The following is a 23612-nucleotide window of genomic DNA, read 5'->3' as shown; positions in this document are numbered from 1 at the left end:
GAAATACTGCCATTTAAATGAGGCAACCTACCCTTTAAACATAAATAAACACTGAAACAAATTGTGTTCGAGTTTTTTATTTTTATTTTATTTTATTTTTTATTTTTTTATTTTATTTTGCCATGTTCAGCATGCCTTTTGCAAGCACATTCCTGCCCAGGGTACAAGTCTCTGTGGTGAGAAGAATTGCAGCACCCCTTCTACTCAACAAGCATATCAATATCATGGGCATGTGAATGAAGTCGAGTCACAATTAATTCAGTTTTTCCAAGTTTCATCATCATGACATAACAGTTATATATTTCTTCAAGTTAGAACTGATTGGTTGACTTTTCTGTCCATCCGTTACAGGAGCAGAGCACATTTTTTCCTTTTTTTTTGGTCTTTTCCCCTTTTTGTAACAACCAAACACAGTTCTTAGAAGACTGTGGCATACCTAGCAGCAGGGCCAACCACGCCTCCTCACTTAGATAAATGTCCCCTCCTTGCGCAGAGTTGCTCTCAGGTACTTCCTTAATCACTCTTAAGCTAAGATTTCTTGCTCTGAATTTTAAGTTAGAAGCTTTGTGACAGGACTCTGAGAAGCTTTGTGACTACAGCCCCAGGTCTCTAAAGATTGCAAACCTTGAGAGCGTTTCAAATAGTTTTTGAGCACCACCCATTGGGGGCACATGGGGTATCAATTATTTTTAATGGGGACTTTTTATGCTCATTTTTCGACCCTTTGTATTGAGTTGTGTTCTATAGCAGAGGTAGGGAACCTATGGCTCGGGAGCCAGGTTGGGCTCTTTTGATGAATGTATCTGGCTCTCAAGCATTTCTTACCACAATAAAAATTTATTTTTGCTAACATTTTAAAGTAAACATCACAGAAATGACTGTTAAAAATAATATTAAAAATCAACAACTTTTTTATGCATTTTAATTCGTCCATCTATTTTCTACTGCAATACGGCCGACCATATCCATCTTTCCTGATATTTTCCAGGTCAAACACCAAAACTCGATTATTACTGGGTAATGCGGTAGTCTACCTCGGTCATTGAGATGTCAACATGTAAATATAAACTTTTCTCCTTTAGTCAAATAGTCACCTAGCTAAAGCTGCAGAACCAAGCCTTCTGGCAAAGATGGCCAAAAGAATGAAATATACTGAGTATGGTGCAAAACTATGCAGCAGCAGAAGTTGTATTAATGGCAACAAGTATTTGATTTATTATTAGACACTGCGCTGCTCACGAAAGTGTGCTGGCCACACCCCATTGGCGTGGGGTAGTGTGCCTGGTCTACGTAATTAGAGCCCATTATCTAAAACTGTTGGTCTTACATAAAAATGCACACATTTTATTGCATTCAATGTTTAAAAAAATGTATATGGCTCTCACAGATACACATTTTAAAATATCTGGCCTTCATGGCTCTCTTCGCCAAAAAGGTTCCCGACCCTTGTCCTATAGAGTAGCTACACACAATAACCCGCACAGAAAACTTGTTAGATATTCCAGAATCTGCACCTATTCCAGCGGTATTTCCTTTGATTTGTGCTTTCTGACAAAACGGTCTGTTTTAATTTATTCCACTCATGGCCCGCCTCCAGGCATGCCCACTCCGCTGTGATTGGTCACACGCCCAAAGTGCTTAACTATATCTGCGTTTGAATTCGGAGGCTCCTGATTACAGTAGTGTAATCAATTCTATTGGGACCTTATTGGCACATCTTGTTTCAAATAGTATTCTTAAAAGTGCTCAAAATTAACTTATGTCACAGGACCCTGATTTATACTGTATGTTTCAATTTCTTCACTTTCAAAAATGAACAGAATCTAAAATTGAACAAAGCCAATCAGAGCTGAGGGGGTAAAAAATGAAACACAGAACCTGTTTGAAGCAGATGTATACATTTACTGACAAGTGTTTTTCCTTGATGAACTTAAAGGCTATTTTGTCTTCAGTCTTTGGGCTTTTTCTAGACAGTTGTTGCATTACCAACTTTTGTATCCCCTTGAATGTGACGCAGGGTTGAAGAGGGTACCTGACGTTCAAGGTGTAAAAAAAAGTCCAACCGTCAAAGCAGTTGGAATGGTCACATTATACAGATCTTTAAGTGATGGCTATCAGGCATCAATTCTGAAATTACCTCTAACATCCTGCTTGTCCAGAGTTGTGCACGGTAGTTTGTATTTGATGCTTATTTTCCAGTTTTCATAGCGAGTGGGTAAGCCACATTCACCAGATCGCTGCAATACTTCACACACCATTCACTATAAAAGTGGAAAAGTGCAAACATTGTTGTCTCGCCAAGACGAAATGGGGATCCAAAACGCATATCATAATTGTTCTCCGCACAAATACTTAAGCTGACTCTAATATGGTGACTTGAGCTTGTCAATCTGCAGCAAAAACAACATAGCAAAATTCTATTTCAATATATGTTGACAAACACTCACTGACAACTTTAAGAGCAGTAAGGTGTCAATACTTTCTAAAAACGATGATGTCACCACCCGTTCGCCACTCAGTCGCCATCACATGAACAGAAGCTATTATTACAAAGAAGCTATCATAATAGCGGAATATTTTGACTGGCATTCCTCACCCCAGTCAGCATTGTCCTGGTACTTCCTTGTCTTACACTCCAAAATGACAAAAGTAATTCCACTTTGTCTTGAGTCTAAACAAGCCAGCCAAGCACAAGACGACAGACTATTATGCATTCTTTCTTCTTCTTAGCATTACGTGGTTCTGTATACGTATGTGTACAACATATCATCACATTAAGAAAATGCAGACTTACCGAACAAAGTAGAAGTCGTTCCACAAGCTCTGGGCGTGCCTAAGGCATCTGACTTCTGCCCACAATGCAGAATGGGCTGTGCAGGTCCAAAAAATGCCCAATAAATTATTTTTTTATTTGGCTTAACTGGTATAAGTCAAGTTAAGTGTTTTTCAACCCCAAATTACTAAATACTTATTTAAAATTAGTGTTCATAACAAGCACTTAATTAAGTTCTATGTTGGCATTTACAGTGTACTACACATTAGAAGAGGCACTGCGGTTACAAAAAACGTCAGTGAACACAGACCTTGCATGTAAAAGGGCGATCAATAGCCTCTGGATAAGGTCTAAATATGAACTGTTCATTCCTCCACCGTTCAATAATGACACAAAAACGTCCCTCCAGGATCCAGAGGGCTCTCTGGGTGCTATTGTATGTACATTAGTATGCAACTCTCGGTGAAAGACTGTGAATATGCACGATATACAAGCAGAGCATTTGAAATTGGAGTCCTTCAGCCTAATAGCCAGCCGAATCTGATACCCCCCCCCCCCCCCCCCTCATGAGAGATAAATGCTACAAAGGCTCTATAGAAGAGTGGACTCGTAGATAAAAGTGAATGTGTAATGAGAGCGAGAGAAAGCAAAGCCATTCTTATATAGCCAGACAGTTTGCACGGGGCCTGTAGAAAATCTCTATGACCTCACGATTTCATTGAAACATCCACTCAGCCAGATGTTTACTGCATAAACGTGTGCTCGTTTCTGCGGGGTTGATATAATGAGGCTAAGAATGAACATGTAAACGCAACACACGAATACAATCGAATCGGGGTGAGTGTCCCTGAAAATAAGTGCAAGTTATGAGCAGCAATGGTGGATGGGTGCATAAGATGGAAAACAGTGTGACAAGGACCATGGCAAATGGAAGGCATTTCCACAGATATTAGAATTCTATGAAATGAGCTCATCACTTTTGAACAGTTGCTTGGTGTTTTAAATTAGCTGGCATGTTGACTAAAACATCACTCTCAAGTCTGCAGGGGACAATGGAGGGTTGTCCATATTTCCATTTTCAATCCAAAGCATTGTCATGTTCTTGACGAGCAGCCAGCATCATTATGTGCGAGCCTTCATTCCCCGTCACACGCCGTCTCCAACATCTGCATACCTTTTTTTTTTATCTAGCGCTAAATCTCTCCACTGCTCTACGCAAACCATTTGGAATACTGGCCATCACATTTTACAGCAACAGGGTAGGCTAAAATTACCTTTATTTTTGTCATTTTTATCCCTGTAGCCACAGATGTTACAGAAACGCAGTCTACCGAACCAATGAGCTGTGGTTCAAGTGACCCATACGGCATCTACTCTCTATAAAGTGGAACTATACATACTTAGAGGTATTCATAGCACAGCAGTGAGTATTTGCTGTCTTCAAGCCTCTATCTCAAATGATGAAATGCAGACTGTCTGAGCCCATTACCAAATGGGTATCTTCCACTTTCTCATTTTAAACTTGGAACAGTGCCCTTAAGCCCAGCAGAGAAACTAACAGACCATTAAAAAAATATATTAAAAAAAAGACTTATCTATCCTTTCCATGTGTCTCACAACACTCTAAGCTTCTATCGGCCTTTTAGAATTGACTTCCATCTTATCTACCATTGCACTGCCTGTTTTCTTACCCTCACACCATCAGGTGACTTAAATACAATGTCATTCATTCCATCCATTTTCTATGCTATATATCCTCATTAAGGTTGCAGGGGTATGCTGGAGTCTATCCCAGCAAGAGACGGGGTACACATTAACCTTTTTGGAATGTGGGAGGAAACCAGAGTACCCGGAGAAAACCCACGGGGAAAAAATGCAAACTCCACACAGAGATGCTCAACCCAAGTCTTCCTGATCTCCTGACTGTGTGGCCAATATGCGAACCACTCATTCACCGTGCTGCCAGTCATTCATTCAATCATTCAAAACTGGAGAACTGGTAGATTTTGTACAGTTACATACAAATGGTATACCTAAAACACACTACAGTTGTCCCTCATTTATGGGAGTTCATTGGTTCCAAACCTGACTGTGTTCAATGGATATAGGATATAGGATAGCAGCTGTCAGGCTGTACAACCAGCACTGCTACCAATAGACTTCTACACTACTATCTGTGTAATACTTGCTTTTATAGTCAGTATAGTTACGCCAGACCCCATTCACTGTGCAATATCTGATCAACCTCCATGTGCAATATTAAGGGCTTTAAATGCAATATACTAAGTTCTATGTGTAGTATTTCCATAATGCCTCATATTAACTCACTAGCAAGATCTCAGTGTATAGACTGGTCATATATTTCATATCGTCTACATACTGTATTGTATATAACTCTGGGAAAAACTGTTGATTTTGTTAATATTTGGGTTGTTTATATTGTTTATTTTTCTACATTGTGTATTTTGTACTGCTTAACTGATTCTGTACTCTTGCTGCTGTGCAATTCAAATTTCCCCACTGAGGGACGAATAAAGGCATATCTTATCTTATCTTATTCAATGTTAATAAATGGAATATTTTCATACATAATAGAAAACCTGTTTATAAATAAGGTATTAAGGTATTAACATTACTAGATCCCTGTAGAGATGAAATAATACCCCATAGTCACCTTTACGCTCATATTATCACATTGCAGCTCTTATGCTGCAGGGACTTGTATCGGACCAGCGTGCTAACAATCTAACCAGTTAGCCTCAAATGCATTTATTAATAATAATTAAGTTAAGAAGCCAAAAACCACTTCCACATGGAATGGGATGAGAATGCTTTTTTATTTTGGACTTAGCATGGCTGATTTCATGACTTAAAGGGATAGTTTTGGATTTTTTTTACATGAAATTGTATGACATTTTCATCAGTAGTGCAACGGTGACTTACCCCCTACTTCGTCCCTGGACCTTTTGGTCCGATTTTGGTGAAGAGGAACATAGTTCCGGTAAGTTGCTAGGGCCACTTAAGTAAAGCGTTTGGATTCTCAAAACAATATGCGTTCAAAAGAGTAATACATTAGCATCGCAAAATTCTTCCTCAAAAAAGGGTCCATTGTTGTGTACGTGTTCCACACTGTTAAAGACCTCTGCAACGCTAGAGTCTTACGCCGACTTTATCTGCTGTGAAACACTTGAATACCTGGATTCTGTGGTACACAAAAATGAATCTAGATTAAATACACTATGGTTGCTTCATCCAAAGTTGAGAGACAGCTGGATCTCATTTTTCTCACGCCTTTGGTGAGTGAACTGCATCTAAATTTAAGAGGTCTTTGTGATATTCACCCATGTCAATGACCCATCACACCTGATTTGCATCATTTCATCTTTCTTATGAGGATCTAAGTAGCGCTTCCTCAGGTGAAGCACCTCATCAGCATGTTTTAACATTTGCTCAATGAACGCTCCTTGCCTTTGGCTGCCATGCTTTAATGAGCAAAAATGATTGTGTTGGCTCACATTTTAAGTTGAATCAAATAAAACCTAAACACACATTGCCTTTCAGCGCGGCAGTTCCTGTTTATTCACGCAGAGTCGGGGAAGAGCACAGCTGGCAATCAAGTTCACTTGTGGAGTTTGTGTGTGGGTCAGGAGAACGATCAGTGACACAGAATGCTTGCTTGGCATGAGTCTGGAAATCACAATGAGGGGGTTGCTTTATGTCATTTATTTGTTTAGAATTTGTCTGTCTCAAATTGCAAGTATACAAATGGAAAGCAGAAGCTAATTTCCTGCGATTAATTTCAAAGGTATGCCTAAAATTGACAAAATATGTCTTCAAGCCTGACCAGAAATAAATAAAAACTATCATATATTTGAATGTGAAATGATTATGTTGTGTTGAAGTTAATACAGAATGTATTCACGTGACACTATTTACATGATGTGTGTGATATTTACTAAATGTGTGTATTAAAACAAACCACAACAAGTATAGTATGTCAAAGACAACATACAACAAGAGTTGAAAGTCTATCATCCTGCAAGCTATCATGTCGTAACAAACCAGCTTCTACACTAACCGCTACAGCAGCACAATACAACACGTACCACAGGGAAGCACTTCTTTCTGAATGGATGAACACAGAGTCAATAAAGAGAAGAACCAAATACGTCCAGTGAAGTGAGGGTGAGACCTCAGTGTGAGAAGGTAAAGAGGTAATAGGATTATTATTGCTGACCATCTGGACCCATTAGTCAACACATGGCACGGGACTATAAATAGACTATGGAGCGCTAATGCTGTTATTTGCTGATTGTATCAATGTCCAGGCTTTCAATGAAGCATGTTGTAGCACCATCAAGGAGACATAGATGGCTCAAGACCAATAAGGAGTAAACAACCCTTGGAATTCGCCACCAACCACTGGCAGCTGCGGAGAAAAACCTACAAAAAAAGAAAACTATGCAATCGTCATTTTGATGTGTTGTAAAAGCAACACATGTTGGTATGCTAAGAAATTATACACATTTTAAGAAAAAATGCATCTTAGCTTTGTGCAACAGGTGAATGCAATTTTCCAAAAGCGTTATTGTTTGTTTGTCATACTGTTACAACTTTTTTGAAAAGTATTTTTATAAAATATTATATATATAATATATACTAAATTTCTACTAAAATTATGCTATTTTTAAGTAAAAAATGTGACTTTCACATTAGATTACCACCTTTTTCTTTCAATATTTTAACTTTATTCTTGTAAAATTACCGCAGACTTTCTGAGTTTTTCTTTTATTTTTCTCGTTAAATTATACAGTATTTTTCGTATGTGCCAAAGGCCATTAAAAAAAAACAGCCACAGACCGCAAATGGCCGCTGGGCTGCACAATGGACACCCCCGAGCTAGACATAATGAGACTGACAATGAGAGACTGAAACTACTGAGAATGAGAATTACAGAGAATCACAGACATGACATGAATAGAGACTGGTAGAACAAGAGACTGACACTGACTGAAAATCAGCAGCCTGAAAATGAGAACGTGGGCCCGAGAAAGAGAATGAGAGACTATGAAACTGTGATTGAAAATGGTTGACTTTGAGACAGAGACTTTAAATGACAGAAACAGAGTGAGACTGAACATGAAAGAGTGCAACTTAAAATCAGAGACTGAGACTGATACTGTAAATGAGAGGCTGAGTGCGTAAGACTGAAAATGAGCTAGTGAGACACAGACTGACTAAAAGGTAAAGACTAAGAGACTGAAAGACAGAATAAGACACTGGGGCATGTGGTATACATTATGATACTGAGAATGAGAGTCACTGAGAATGAGACTCACTGAATGTCAGGAGACTAAGCGAGTGAGACAGACTGATAATGAGGCTGAAATGAGAACCAACAGACTGCGGCCGATACCCCGAGACAAATTGAGAATGAGACAATATGATACTTAATTACACTGAGACGGACAATGATAGAGAGAGAGTGAGAGATGGATGATAAGGATGATGATGAGGATGGCATGAGATATATATACTTACTACACACATCCTACAGTATTAATTGGCCCTGTACCCTAGAAACCGCCCATGAATGATACGAGAAAAGGCCGAAATGATACTGTGTCAAAGCCCAGGGCAGTGATACTGATAAAATATAGAGTTTGACCATGTCCAGTATCAGCCCCCGTAGCTGTCCACTCAGAGCGCGCTGCTCTGGTATCGTGCCCGTGAAACAACCAATCAGAGAACAGCGCACAAGCGTGAACACACTATAAATATTCCTAGTGCTTCTCCAGTCACCAAAAAACCCAAACTTGATTAATGGAACTTTAATTGTCAGACATTGATAAGAGAAGACTGTTAATAAATATTATTGTTGAAATATTTTTGCAATTATTGTGTTTACACTGTTTAGATATAATACATGTAATAAACTGAACATTTTCTGGAAACAAAATGGTCTTTTGTTTAAATAGTACGTGATAATAAGCTCATGATTAAATAGTATGTGATAATAAGATCATCACATGGTTTGTCTCGTATCAGGCCAGGCATCATGCCCCCAAGTGTCAGTATCATGATACTGGCATGTGATAACCTACGTATGTAAGTATTTGTAGTAATTGACCCAAATGTAAAATAGCCCCGAATTCAAGACTCTTGCTCTTACAATTGGCATCATGACTCCTCAGTTGTTTGCTACTGGCTAACAAGCTCTGAAACACATTTTTCCCAGGAGGCCTTTGTGTTACGACTACATCACTACAGGTCACACAGGTGTGTGTCAGTGACAGGAAAAAAAAAGAGCTGACATAGAGCTTACCGCTATAGGTTTTGTGCATTCATGAGAATCGGGTGATGTCCCAATTCTCCTTAAATTGGGGGGTAAGGGGGAAGTGTTAAGGGGTATACGGCCCTAAAAATCAAGTGCAGCCAGTCACCACATTTAAAATGAAGAAGTGGGAGGAACTACAACACCCGCTGACAAGATGCATGTTTGATTAGAAATAGAATCACTTGCTACTCCACATAAATACTTGGCATGTTTTGAATTGTCGTTTTTAGCCACCTAACATGGATATCTGACTTCACTGTAACGTACTGCATTTCATAATAATGATTGGACAATGATTAGATTAGCCTTTTAATTGTAAGTTATATTTTTTAATTGCTAGCACGGGCAATAAACATGATTTTCAGTTGTACTATATTCTTACAGGATCTTGCAGTTGATTTTTTGAGGGAAGCTTCCGCAGCCACGCAACGCTCACGTCTATCATATTGTCACATGTCAAGAAATATCCAGCGTTCATAAAAATTAGTTCATTTAAATTAAGCAATTAATGCTTAGGTAATCAACAGCCAACATGTCCCATCATCTCAGGCTTGTTTGAAACAAATTGAGAAGACGTACTGTGAGGAAGATCTTGATCTAAAACACTGCTAGAGTATTTGGTGTGTATGTGTGTGTGTGGCAAAGTCAAATGTCAACTGCCTCCATAGGAATCAGATAAGGGCCGCACACAGGGAATGGCAAGTGTGAGCTTAAGCACAGAGCAAAGCTCACAAACAAAAAGCACTTGATGTGCATATGCTGCAGCAGAAATGAAAACAAACATATGCAGGCTGTTGCATCTTACCGGCGTATACTCGTTATAAACAAGTATCTGTTACAGATAATACATTTTTGCCGGATACCAGTATGAAACGAGTACATTTCGTCATTATCCGTATTCGTGTTTTAAGAAAATGCTCATTATATATTCACTATTCACGCTCTGTGATTGGCCAGTCACATAAATGAATACTTGATTGCTGTTGCTAAGACCAGTTATTGGGATTGGGGCAATCACTTTTTTATTCATTCATTCATTCATTCATTCATTTTCTACCGCTTATCCTCACGAGGGCGCTGGAGCCTATCCCAGCTGTCTTCGGGCAAGAGGTGGGGTGCACCCTGGACTGGTCACCAGCCAATCACAGGGCACACATAGACAAACAACCATTCACACTCACATTCATACCTATGGACAATTTGGAGTCGCCAATTAACCTAGCATGTTTTTGGAATTTGGGAGGAAACCGGAGTACCCGGAGAAAATCCACACATGCACGGGGAGAACATGCAAACTCCACACGGAGATGCTCGAGGGTGCAATTAAACTCGTGTCTCCGAGCTCGTCTGCCTTGCAGCCATCACTTTTTCACACAGGATTTTTTTTTCTCCCTTAATAATAAAAAAAATACATTTGAAAACTGCATTTTGTGTTCAGTTGTGTGGCCATTGCCTAATATTTCCATTTGATTGGTAATCGGAAACAAAAACATTTAAGAGTGAAAACATTTGTAATGCAAAAAATCATCAGAAAACTATTTCACACTAATGTATATTTGCTAAGCATATCTTGACCTACATTGGTGTCATCTGCATCCTTTAATTTTCTACATAGGGGCCATCATACCTGAACACACCTGCACTATATATGTCAAACAAAGTGTTTGGTTAAAAAAAATATCCCTTTTACTGCCGTCCATTTCTGTTGATCAAACGGTAAAGTGTAAATGACACCGGCACAGCTGTAACTTACACAACTGCAAAATAAACAGTCTAATCCTTCGCAGCAGCATTAAAGTTGCACTAGAGCATTTTTGGGGCCACATGGAATAATGACACTAGGCAGTAAAACGATCTAATGTGAAACACATATCCACCTGTCATATTACAAGCACCAATAAAATTGAGCAAACCAGCGGACAAGTCACAGGAGATTTCTCCCAAATAGCCTCCTGTGCCTCACAGCTGCCGCAACCTGAAGTGAATGTGATGTAAAATAAATAAACAAACACTTGTAGGAAGTCAACATCAAGACACAAGAAAGTGCAATGCATGTGTCAGCGTACGAGCACTGAGGGAGAGCTAATCATGTGGAATGTGTTATTGCTATCCTAATTAGCTCCAGTGCCTCGTGACAGGACACTGCAATATGTTCATCTGGCTATCATTTTGACAATGTGATCATCGTGTCGAACTTAATTACAGTGGATAGTCGCCATTCAGCATTCATATTAATTGTTGGAAAAATAAAGAGTTATCAACATTTGTCTCTAGAAAATTGTGTTTTATTAATTTAATGTCTTAATATTATGACTTAACTTTTTTTTTATTTTTGTTGACCAGGCGTAGGCGCAGGGCATGTGTGCCGCACCCATGCTGATATGCTGGAGCTCATCCCAGCTGTTTTTAGGCGAGAAGCGGGGTAGCGAGTAGATGTTCATTCATTCATTGGAGTGCTGGAGCCTATCCCAGCTGTCTTCAGGCGTGAGGCGGGATACACCCTGGACTGGTCGCCAGCCAATCACAGGACACATATAGACAAACAACCATTCACACTCACATTCATACCTATGGACAATTTGGAGTCACCAATTAACCTAGCATGTTTTTGGAATGTGGGAGGAAACTGGAGTACCCAGAGAAAACCCACGCATGCACAGGGAAATCATCCACGCAGAGATTCTCAAGGGTGCAATTGAACTTGGGTCTCCTAGCTGTGAGGCCTGTGTGCTAACCACTCGTACGCCATGCAGCCCGCCACTCGATGTATAATTTATTTTTTTATTTTTGGCCATGATTTGAGGTTAATTTTGATTCAGAACTGCTCCGGATGATGTCGTAGTGTAGAAGTTTGGAGCTGTCTCAATCCTTTGTCACCAAGCCATTCCAGTTACGCTCATTCCATTTGGCTGAGCGGCAACTTTACAAGCACTGCGGATCACCAGTGGAAGTTACTAATATTCAAAGTTACTAGCAGAAATGAAAGTAACGCTTATCTGTGACGATGTATTCAAAGATAGAGTAAATGGGTGTCTTGCTTTATTGTGGCAACCTGGCAGTTATGCCTACTGTCAGAGTGTATTTTTTGTAAATAAATGGCTTGGTAATGATGTTGCGTTTGGCACAGGGGAGAGCAGTTTGAATCCCAGGCGGGGCTGAATGGCAATGTACAGAAACATTTTACGATTATTATGTTTTTCACACTGGCCCTCACAGTGTCTTCCGGTTCTGGGCCAGGTATGAAATGCAGCGGCCAAAACTGGTTGTATGACAATAAAGAAGGTAAAAATGTAACTTGCCTGTATGAGAGCCAAGTTTTGATCATTCCTATTTTCTGTGGGACAAATGCAATTGTTTGCAAAGAGTCAATTTTGCAAGTGTTTATGAAACTATGTTTGCTGCCCTTTCCATTTATAACACATTATCATTGCGATACTGTATGAAAAGTGACAAGTGGTGCTAAAGAGGTACAGCTCAAACCCTTTTCCTACCTGCTTTCAAACTCAAGTGGCAAAGTTAGTAAAATACTAATGCACACGAATCCTCCAGAGATTATTTTTCAGTGCACTGGACTGTATTAAGATGAGTGCTAGAGGGGATAATGGGTGCCAAGTGTTGCCATGAGAAGCAGGGGGAGGGAGGATAGAAGATCCTACTTTACTTTCAAGCCTTGTCTTTATGAAAAATTAACTCTGACACTTCGGAAATCGAAAATCATGGTTTTGTGAGTGTGTGCGTACAGCCGTACTTGTGTGGGAGAATGCATGCATGAGTGTGTCTTTAAGGGTTTGAATACATTTATTTAGATGCCGATAACTCTGGAATAACATGAAAGCGGACTACAGTCAACTACATGAACCCGTGCACATGTCAAAGGCTGGAAGACCTGTATGTTAATAACAGCAATAATGACAACAACTTATTCAGGACAATGCTTCTTAGAGTCTCAATCTACCACTTGGTATCTCCCAGGGCAGCACAATGAGCACGAGTGACCTTGAATGCTGCTAGGTATTTCTCTGATTAAATATTACATATTACCCGTATGACAGTCAGCCATAATGAGAAATATAATGTGGTTTAAAATGAATAATGACAATATGCACAATACTCTCTCTGGTGGGTTGTTGTAATTGAAATGATGGAAATGCTTAGCATGTCCCATATTAGCAGCGTTGGGGTTATCTCGGGATTTCGTGCTAACTGGTGGCTCCATTAAGAGACAGATGAGTGTGTGAGAGGCTGCCATCTTGGCAGCATGACCTCATCAATTGATGTGTGATATGGCGAAGCCACGCTCACGTCCATTGAGACCAAAATGGGGAGCGCTAACACGCAGATGAGGACTGATCTTGTCCTCTGTGTCGCCTTGGCAGAAGCAACCACTGGCCATTCTGGGACCCCCCCACCCTTTCCTCCCCTACAATTCAACTCTTTCTCCTCATGTCTCCATCACTCAAGACCTTTGCTGGACTGTTTCCCAGCATGCTTTGGAAAACAAACCCATTTAGACTTTTGTTTGAGGTAAAGGCTGTGATTCTTGGACGCAAATTGTTTACTGAGTATTTTTACTTTTAGAACTAACTGTCCTTGGACAACCCGTCCCCTTCAAGACCTTGTTTTTTGTGTCTTAGTAGCCACCCCCTTGCCTGCTGTGTTCTTTGTAGTTGTAATAAACTCATTTGAATTTCAGTAGGACGGCACGGTGGTCGAGTGGTTAGCACGCAGACCTCACAGCTAAGAGGACCAGGGTTCGATTCCACCCTCGATTCCAACTCTGTGTGCAGTTTGCATGTGCTCCCCGTGCATGCGTGGGTTTTCTCCGGGTACTCCGGTTTCCTCCCACATTCCAAAAACATGCTAGGTTAATTGGTGACTCCAAATTGTCCATAGGTATGAATGTGAGTGTGAATGGTTGTTTGTCTATATGTGCCCTGTGATTGGCTGGCGACCAGTCCAGGGTGTACCCCGCCTCTCGCCTGAAGACAGCTGGGATAGGCTCCAACACCCCCGCGACCCTCGTGAGGAAAAAGCGGTAGAAAATGAATGAATGAATGAATTAATTAATTAATTAATTTCAGTACTGTGAAACATTTTTAGGCTAACATAGGATTTTAATACAAGCCCTTTTGACATAGTAAGCAAATTAGAACCAAAACATTCGAATTTGGTGAGGTGATTTGGTGATTTCTTTCCCCCCACAAGTGATCAAGGTTGTACACTTGGTTTTGTCCCCATATGACCAGTAGGAGTGTGACAATATCTCAATATAGCGATATTTTATCTCCCAATTGTTTATCGATATGCGCCCGTCAGGTATCAATAACGTTGAGTTACATACAGGTGCGGTGGGAAAGTCAGCAGACAGAGAGGACACACAACAGGAGAGAACATAGCGGACGTGAACGAAAACAGACACCGAAGGACGCACCGGCATCCAGCAGACCATCATAGCGGCATGTCCTCACAAACCACCAACTAGAACCTTTCTGGACTTCAACAAATTGGCAAAAAAAACTTTAAAAATCTTGTCACCTTACATGAGCTTGCCAACAGCAACAGCCATTGAAAGCTAGCTGTGTTAGCTTTGTTGATTTGAGCACGCTAATGTAGCTGTGTGTTTCTACTCAAACTGTATGTTGTGCTTTAGCGGACAGCTGGCGTAGAACACATTCATACCGGCATGTCCTCGCAAACGCTAAGTCAGCAAAAAAAGTTTTAAACTTGTCACTGAATGTGAGCTTGTGAACAGCAATAGCTAGTGAATGCTAGCTGTGTAACTTCATTTAGCGGAGCACGCTAATGTGTCACATTATGAGTTGCTTGAGCCTGTTTATAAAATAAGCTATACGTTTGTTATGGAAATGTTGCACTACAATAGCGTCTCTGTAGAAAGACACTCGTTGTAATAAAAGTTAAAAGCAGTTGCAGTTCTGCATACTGTATTTGTATATAACTCTGGGTAAAACTGTTGATTTTGTTAATACTTGGGTTGTTTACGTATATTGTTTATTTTTCTATATTGTGTATTTTGTACTGCTTAACTGATTCTGTAGTCTTGCTGCTGTGCAATGCAAATTTCCCCACTGAGGGACGAATAAAGGCATATCTAATCTTAAAAGATTGTGTTGAAGTGATGGTGGCAAATAAACATTTTTTATGTTTCATTTTAAAATGTCTGTTTCTCTCTTTAATAGTAGTATCATAGATCATCGTAGATTGATTTCCTGCACTGATTGGCCATATGATGAGATAATTGTTATCACGTATCGTATCATATCATATCATGAGGTATCCATATGTTCTCACCCCTAATGGCAATCCTATAGCTCAATCCTAAAACCTTTGTGTCTGTGTGTGTGTATTTTATGCTACCCTCACCTTAACATATAAATCACACAAATGGATAAACACACGCTATGTGGTAATTGCGGCAAGGTGATTCCCTCAGTGTACTGTTTCAAGCATGTAAATGAAGTGGGATCATTGTTATTGATTGGTGAACGCCTGTTTTGGCAGAGTGATGGTCCTCAAGATGAGTGTCTGGGGCTATTGATTATTTTTGGTAGGCTCAATAGAAACAAGGAGAAGATAACAAGACAAACACACTGATCACAGAAAAAAAAACAACATGACTCAAAACAGTCAGAACAGCTCAATAATTGCATAATTAAGGATGTTTGCCTGAACATTTCATAGAACAAAAACAACAATAAAAGGTTAGATGAGGAAGTGTAAAATGGAGAGTGAAGAGTGCTAGGGTGTAGGGAAAGATCATATATCGTATATCATTTACTGAATATAAGAGGATTACTCTTTTGGCAAATTTATTTTTTAAATATGAAACCTTTTCTTTAAATCCTAATTAAATGTATGTGTGAAATATCAACTGGCGGATAAGATCTTTATCAGAATGGTTTGATGATTCTGCTTCATCTTAAAATTGTCTTCATAGCTACTTTTTTTGCTAACTTGCGAACCTCTAACACCATTTAAAGGGGAACTGAATTTTTTTTGTAAAAAGTTTACCCATCATTCATAATCCTTATGTAAAACATGAACATATATTTGTTTCCCTTTTCTGTGCATTCTAGAATAAGAAAAGAAGTTAATAGGAGGTAGTTAACAATGGATGTCATGGGAAGTAGGCCTACCTATTTTGATGCTGGAGTTCCTGATTCCCTACCAGCAAAAGAAAAATATTTTAATCTGTCAACGACATTTTACACCGGGCTGTGTTGTGAACAAGGGCCAGAATGCAGCTGGACTAGCCGACAAACTGTTGCTGCTCCCACCCCAATCAGTGAGTCCACTCGAGTTTTCACTGGCCGTCCCGCAAAAAATGTGTAATGACCACATTACAGGTTACCGATGCTGTAAAAAACCCAACGTTAAAATGCTAAAGCTACTACGATTGATAAGATGTCTTGACATAACTTCTTTTCATGAGAAACTTCACACTGTCCAGTCTCGATTTCTTTCTTAATTTATTTCAGACATGCATACTATGTTATATTATTGTTTCTCACGTATACACTTAAAATATCTATTTATATATATTTATTCATTTTCTACCGCTTTTCCTCACGAGGGTCGCGGGGGTGCTGGAGCCTATCCCAGCTGTCTTCGGGCGTGAGGCGGGGTACACCCTGGACTGGCCCCGCCCCCCCTAGCCCCTGAGTACACCCACCCACCTAGTGCCCAGCATCCCAGCAGTCCCTGCAGACCCCGCTGCCCTCCAATAAGAAGCCATTTTGGCTGGACCCACAAGTATGTGTGATCCCTGGGCGGGCCTACATTTGGATGGATTTCCAGATCGGATTCTGGGTCTAACACATATGGCTGTATGTTAGAAGTGGACATTGTAAAATGATAAATCACCGTTTATAATCAACTCCTATACTGTTTTATCAGTTATCAATTTATAATTGATATTATTATATTAATACAAAGGGCCGAACAATTAGCATAATAGGTCCCCTTTAATGCACTGTATTAACTATACACTATATGCAATGGAGAAAATAAATGTGGAAATAAACATGAAGAATTCAGCAGATGAACTGAAACTTGGAAGTGTAGAATGAAGTGGGAAAGTGTAAACCAATCACATCTCCTGGCTTTAAACAAATCCTAGTGTCCTCTACTTTTAATCCAGCATCAACTGTTCCCACGTCCCTCGCCTGCTGCCGGCATGGAATGTGTGTACTGCTGGGTGAACAGAACACACAAAACAACTGACAAACAGAAGACCTGTTCTCAAAGCAAAGAGAGCCAAGTGAATCACTGACTGGCCTGCCTGTTTTATGGGAGAATGTCAATGTTCAAGGCGTGATGTCGCCTCACTTCATACTGATTTACTGGCCGCTTGAAATAATTGATATTTATCTATTTTATCTACCATGTAAGTGGAAAAGTCATAGGAAAAAAGATAAGAATTTAAAAGAGCTTAGGGCAGGGAGTCTCAAACTCAATTTACCTGGGGGACACTGGAGCTAGGATCTGGGTGAGACTGGGCCACATCAGGTTTTCAAAAAAAACAAAAAACAAAACGCATTTATTAAAAACAGAAAAATGAATAAACTTTGCTTTGGTTCCGATTTTCTACAAGAAAAGCTCTGATAAAACATTTCACTGTTCTCAAATATCTTAATTTTTATTTTTCTACACAAAATGAAAATAAAAATAAAAAAAATAAATAAACAAATCAAGAATAAAGAAAATCAATCAATCAGAAATAAATAAATATAATAATAATAATAATAAAACGGCAAATAATAAAAACTTAAGAAACCACATATAGTTGGTGGGTAGACAAATTATTTTTTTTTTGATTAAAATTAACAAAGCATTATTAGAGCCCTGTAGACATGACAAAATACGACTATAGTCACATTTATACTCTTTTTATTTACAACATATTGCACAACTGCAGGGTCTTGAGACACATGCTGACTCGCAAACTAGAGAGCTAGCGACCTAAACGGTAGCCTTCAAGTTATTTCCTTTAAACTTAAATAGCCAAAAACTTACCACTTCCACACGAATAGGGAGGATAACTATGAACAGTTATTTAACCTTCAACATGAACATTAATCAAATGTAATAATTTTTTCTGAGTACATGATACCATACAGCATCCATATCAAACTTGCGCGGGCCGCACTAACATTAAACTTTCATATCAAGGCGGGGGCCTCAAACAAGTGTCCTGCGGGCCACATTTGGCCCGCGGGCCACGTCTTTGAGACACCTGGCTTAGGGTTTAGTAAGGATGTCAGTTTACGCATATCGGCATAAAAATTTTCTGTGCCAATAATGGAGGGATGGCAAGGGATGACAAGGGATGACAAGGGATGGCATTCCCCACAGAGCAACAAGCTCAATATGTTGGTCGGAAATTATGTGCAGGTTTCGCTTTCAAATTGTAAATATGTAATTTGCTATTTCTGTAAAAAGTATTACATTTTACTCTATGTGTGTAGTAATGCAGGTGCACCTAAATAGTAGCGCTGACTACGAATGAGAAACAGTTACTGCTGAGCGCACTTTCCAGTGACAGCAAAGCAGCTTCCGAGCGAAACAGAAACAGAAAACCAAACCACCGACGTGAAATGTGGAAATGTGAAAAGTGTAGTGCTGGTTTAGCAAGGGGGAATAAAATGTCATCAATACTTGACATCTAATATGGCACCTCAGGGCCAATCACTCATGAGTAACACATAGAGTTTTGGTTGTATTACAGTTGTGCCGGCATATAGCAGTATTTGTCTCATTTTTTCACAGTGTTTATTTTCTAAATACTTCAAGTAGAAAAAGCATAATGTGTTATGTGTTGTGGTTAATATTGAAAGACAATATCACACATCTCTAGCTAACATTTGGAGCATATTGAGATTTTTTAATTAGAAAAAATAAAAGGGTGTACCCCGCCTCTCACCCGAAGACAGCTGGGATAGGCTCCAGCACGCCCGAGACCCTCATGAGGATAAGCAGTAGAAAATGAATGAATGAATAAATGAAAATAACAAAAGTATTTAATATTTCTACTGAATACGGTGCTTTGCACAAACTGGCTCATTTGTCTCTTGCGTGAGCTGCAGCGTTTCCAATAGCAACCCCAGTTTTGGTGGTTGAGAACAGCTGGTGGTGTTAATAAATTGGGATACTTTGTTCCTGTGTGTGTGTGTGTGTGTGTGTGTGTGTGTGTGTAGGGGGAGGTGCTGTGCGTGTGTGTGTTTACACTGTGCAGCGGAATAGATAAGTGGAACTGTGGGGCTCAGGCTTCAGCCATGCAGAACACAACAACAGCAATCAAACAAGAGTTAAAAACCAACCACCATGACTCCAAACTATGAAGACCCGTGCTATCAAACACCCCGTTTCACCCTGTTTCAGTCTCTGGTCCACCATTAAGGATTTTCTACCAGACCGTGCAAGCATGAAGGAAGAAAACGCTCAATGATAGACAATGTGTGATCCGAGGGTTAATTAAAAATCATTCACCGGTGGTTGTCACAAAACGTCTCCATTCCACTCATTTTGCATGTTGAGTTCCACTGCTTAGAAAAACACATGGTGCTATGTATATGTATGATGCTATATTCATGGCCTGGCTGGTCTGAGAACACTGTAACTTCACTCTAGCTGTTTGCTCTTTTTCCCTACAGAGTAAAACGCCATTATCCTTTGCACTTAACCTATAAGCTCTGGTTAAAGGGCACCATGGAAATGACAACAGTACTCCCCAAGCCAATAAAGATGTGCTGCCTGAAGAGAATTTTATCTCATAATTAGAAATAATTATGCCTCCTCTGTTAGGGTGAACCTTTTGTGAAGGTGTTCACAGCTCTTGGTGGAGTTTAACTTTGAGAGTTTACTCAATATTTCTGAAAGAGACAAAGCCTGGCTGAATCACACAAACAAACTGTACTCCAGCAGCACTATGGGGTAGATTACAAAGACAACCATAGCAATGATGATAATGGAAATGGAGTGTACTCGTAATCAACCATGGAACGTGCTTTGATTAAACTCATTGTTACTTATGGTGACTCCAGCTGATTAATAATTAAAGCAATCAAGTTGATGTGTCTACCTGCAATAGGATCAAAGTCATGCTTATGGATGATATCTAATACTGTATATGACACACTCTCCTAAAGTTCAACAATTTTTGCAGTGTTAAGACACCATTACATCATACAAACATGTTCAAGTTAGGGATGCCGAATGATTACAAATTTTAATCAGATTAATCACAGATTTTTTTTCTTACTAAGTAATCATGATTAATCACCATTAACTACTGGACTGGGTGAAATATATTTGAATATTGTAACAGGTCCAAATGAACTCATTCATTAATTCATTCATTTTCTACCGCTTTTTCCTCACGAGGGTAGCGGGGGGTGCTGGAGCCTATCCCAGCTGTCTTCGGGCGTGAGGCAGGGTACACCCTTGACTGGTCGCCAGCCAATCACAGGGCACATATAGACAAACAACCATTCACACTCACATTCATACCTATGGACAATTTGGAGTCACCAATCAACCTAGCATGTTTTTGGAATGTGGGAGGAAACCGAAGTACCCGGAGAAAACCCACGCATGCACGGGGAGAACATGCAAACTCCACACAGAGATGGCCGACGGTGAAGGGTGGAATTGAACCCTGGTCTCCTAGCTGTGAGGTCTGCGCGCTAAGCACTCGACCGTCCAAATGAACTGACTATGTCAATCAAGCTAAAAGATAGCACCACAGGTCTAGAAATCTATTTATAACATTTGAATGACACTTTCAACTGTTATTATGGGCAATGAGGAGTTGTGTTTACAGACATCACATCATTTAAGGTAAATTAAATCTGTCCATCTGAATAACCCCCTATAGGGGGATGTCGGGAGCTGTCATCAGGGTGCAAGAGGCTTCACTTTAATCGAGACCTACCCACATATACACATTTATAGTACTCAACATGCAATTTGACTCTTAATACGCTTGCATGGTCTCCATTGTGTTGCATTTTCCTGGTTTCAGTTTCAAGTTCAGTCTATACAGATTGCACAAAAAAATGTCCAGTTAGCTTGAGTCTGTCCCCCCCACTGAATATTTAGATGCAAATGTAGCATGCTGCGTGTCAAAATGCTGCATCGTATTTGACCGTTTCATCCATGAAATTTTATCTCTGCATATCAGACATACTGTCAAACTTGCTGTCTCCACAAAGGCGAATTTCTCTGTCCATTCATGTTGAACATACAGTACTCCTCATCTTTCTTTCTTTTTGCCATCTTCTTTGGCAAAGTGTTTGTGCTAGCTAAGCGTGTAGTTCATCGTGTAGTGGTTAGCGTTCTGGACTTTGGAGCCAACGCCTCGAGTTCAAATCATCAGGAATGAAAGCTATCTGGAATTTAAAGGGCTCAAGCCAAAAATCAGTATGTGGATCAGCTGTCTTCGGGCGAGAGGCGGGGTACACCCTGGACTGGTCGCCAGCCAATCACAGGGCACATATAGACAAACAACCATTCACACTCACATTCATACCTATGGACAATTTGGAGTGGCCAATTAACCTAGCATGTTTTTGGAATGTGGGAGGAAACCGGAGTACCCGGAGAAAACCCATGCATGCACGGGGAGAACATGCAAACTCCACACAGAGATGGCCGAGGGTGGGAATTGAATCCTGGTCTCCTAGCTGTGAGGTCTGCGCGCTAACGACTTGACCGCCGTGACGCCCCCTGTTCTATTTATTGTTTAAAAATGTTGGTTCAAGAGTTTATTTTGATATTTCAAAATAACACATTTTAGAGCTGTAATTACAGTAACCGTGATATTTTTGCCCAAGGTTATCACACGGTCAGAATCTCATACCTGCCCATGTGTAGATGTGCGCTCATATCTGTGTGAGGGCAAGTGAACATTCTGTTCTCTGCCGTCAAAGACCAGTCTTAAACGAGCAGTTAAAGGCTGTGCTTCCTCATTAGCCTCATTCGGCTGAACCCTTGTTTTGCTAATTGACATAAAAACAAACGCTTGCTCATGAAAGAGAAGCTGCCAATTACCTAATTTTCACGCCCCCCCTATGTTAGTTCTCTTGTGTGGGTTTGTGTGCTATATGAGCAGATGGGTGAATCAAGCTGCACACAGCTCCTCCTGTGTGTTTACAATTCAGGGTAGTTTCTACACAAGTGTCCTGTATTATTACAGACACATACTAGGGATGGAATGTATACGTATGTCAGTTTTAAGGTCACGATAAAACTGCTTACTCAGGTCTTTGGGTGAATCCCAACTGGACTGTTCAGATTGTCTTATAAGACGTTTTTTGCGTTTCATCCAAGAAGGCTTCATCGGTTAATGCTCTAGGTGGGACTAGGTGGGATAACTCCAGTCTGACTAGATAGGACAGCTTCTAGTGTAGAGTTCCAAGCGGATCTGTCTTGTTTGTGACATAAAAAATTGTATTACTGTCTTCGACAGTGTCTAAGCCTTCCATGCCCCCCCCCCCACACCCGTAATAGTACAGAGCTTTCTTATCTAGTTAGACTCGAGTTGTCCCACCTAGTCATCTCCATCTCTACTGAACAATGATGGCACACTGCTTTCATCTTATTCACTTGTCTTTGTCCATATTTCAATGAAAGTCTTCCCAAGACTTTGACAAGAGGGTTTTCTAACTGGGTTCTTAATACGCCATGTGCAGGTTTGGCCGCCAAGACAGTAACATAAATCATTGCATTGTCAGATGTCCTCGGCACATTGTTTACAGTGTTGCCAACTTGAGGACTTTTGGGGACAATTTCTCAAAAAGGACTAGTGATTTTTTCTGGCATCCTTGGAGTTTCTGGTATTTAGGGACGTAAAAATGAAAGCACATATTGTCCTGCAGTTTATGTTCTCACTGAGCAGCAGCAGATGCTGCTGAGAGGTCCTCCCCACTCCAAAGCTGTTACAAGTGGTCAGTGTGCACTCAGCTCCTACGGTACACTGAGAGCATAGGTTGCTGTTGGTTGCTGTGAGAATGATGACAGTGGCGACAATAACATAAATCATAAAACATAAATCATATGAAAATTGGCTCAACTCTAACTTGTTTGAATAAAAACTAAATATTATATAAACATACCAACAGCAAACAGCTTTAAAAGCCATGTATTTAAAGGCAATTATTTGTGATGGTAGTATCAACTCTTTTACAACTTTCATTTTTTTCTAGTTACTTTATGCTTACTTGTTTTATTTTAGATTGTGTTCCTACAATGTGCCGTTTGCAGGCCCATAAAAAAATGGCTTGTGGGCCGCACTTTGGACATCACTGGTTTACATATTTCACAATGAAACAATTCCTCACTTTCTATTTTAAATGTGTGCTGTGCAGGAATTCAGAATGTTGCGATATACAGAAACGAAAAAAAAAGTTTTCATCACAGAGAGCAGTCAATTCCAGTCAACATAATGTAGCTTGTTAGCTACGTCAGTTAGTCTTATGCAGTTAG

The 23612-nt window shown here is 40.0% G+C and overlaps 1 protein-coding gene across 17 annotated transcripts in view; it reads right to left on the bottom strand.

Annotated features, from left to right (window-relative positions):
• Positions 1 to 23612, bottom strand: part of shank3a (SH3 and multiple ankyrin repeat domains 3a) — a 237474-nt gene that overhangs the window by 177523 nt on the left and 36339 nt on the right. For 4 of the 17 annotated variants that reach the window (XR_009130085.2, XM_058074731.2, XM_058074740.2 and 1 more), the window contains exon 1: positions 6880 to 7176. The exons of 2 other annotated variants lie outside the window; for them this stretch is intronic. Coding sequence is in view for 13 of the 15 variants with exons in the window: in XM_058074731.2 (XP_057930714.2) it covers positions 6880 to 7013 (134 nt within the window). In the remaining 2 variants the exon portion in view is untranslated. Of the gene's footprint in view, positions 1 to 6879; positions 7178 to 23612 lie in introns of those variants that run through there. 11 more of the 17 variants (XM_058074726.2, XM_058074727.2, XM_058074729.2 and 8 more) reach the window with 5 other exon arrangements.

Source organism: Doryrhamphus excisus, linkage group LG1 (assembly GCF_037039965.1).
Source record: "Doryrhamphus excisus strain RoL-2023G ecotype Guam linkage group LG1, RoL_Dexc_Guam_v1.1, whole genome shotgun sequence".
Taxonomy (NCBI): Eukaryota; Metazoa; Chordata; class Actinopteri; order Syngnathiformes; family Syngnathidae; genus Doryrhamphus; species Doryrhamphus excisus.
The sequence above is the reverse complement of the archived record's forward strand: the minus strand, read 5'-3'. Positions and strand labels throughout refer to the sequence as shown.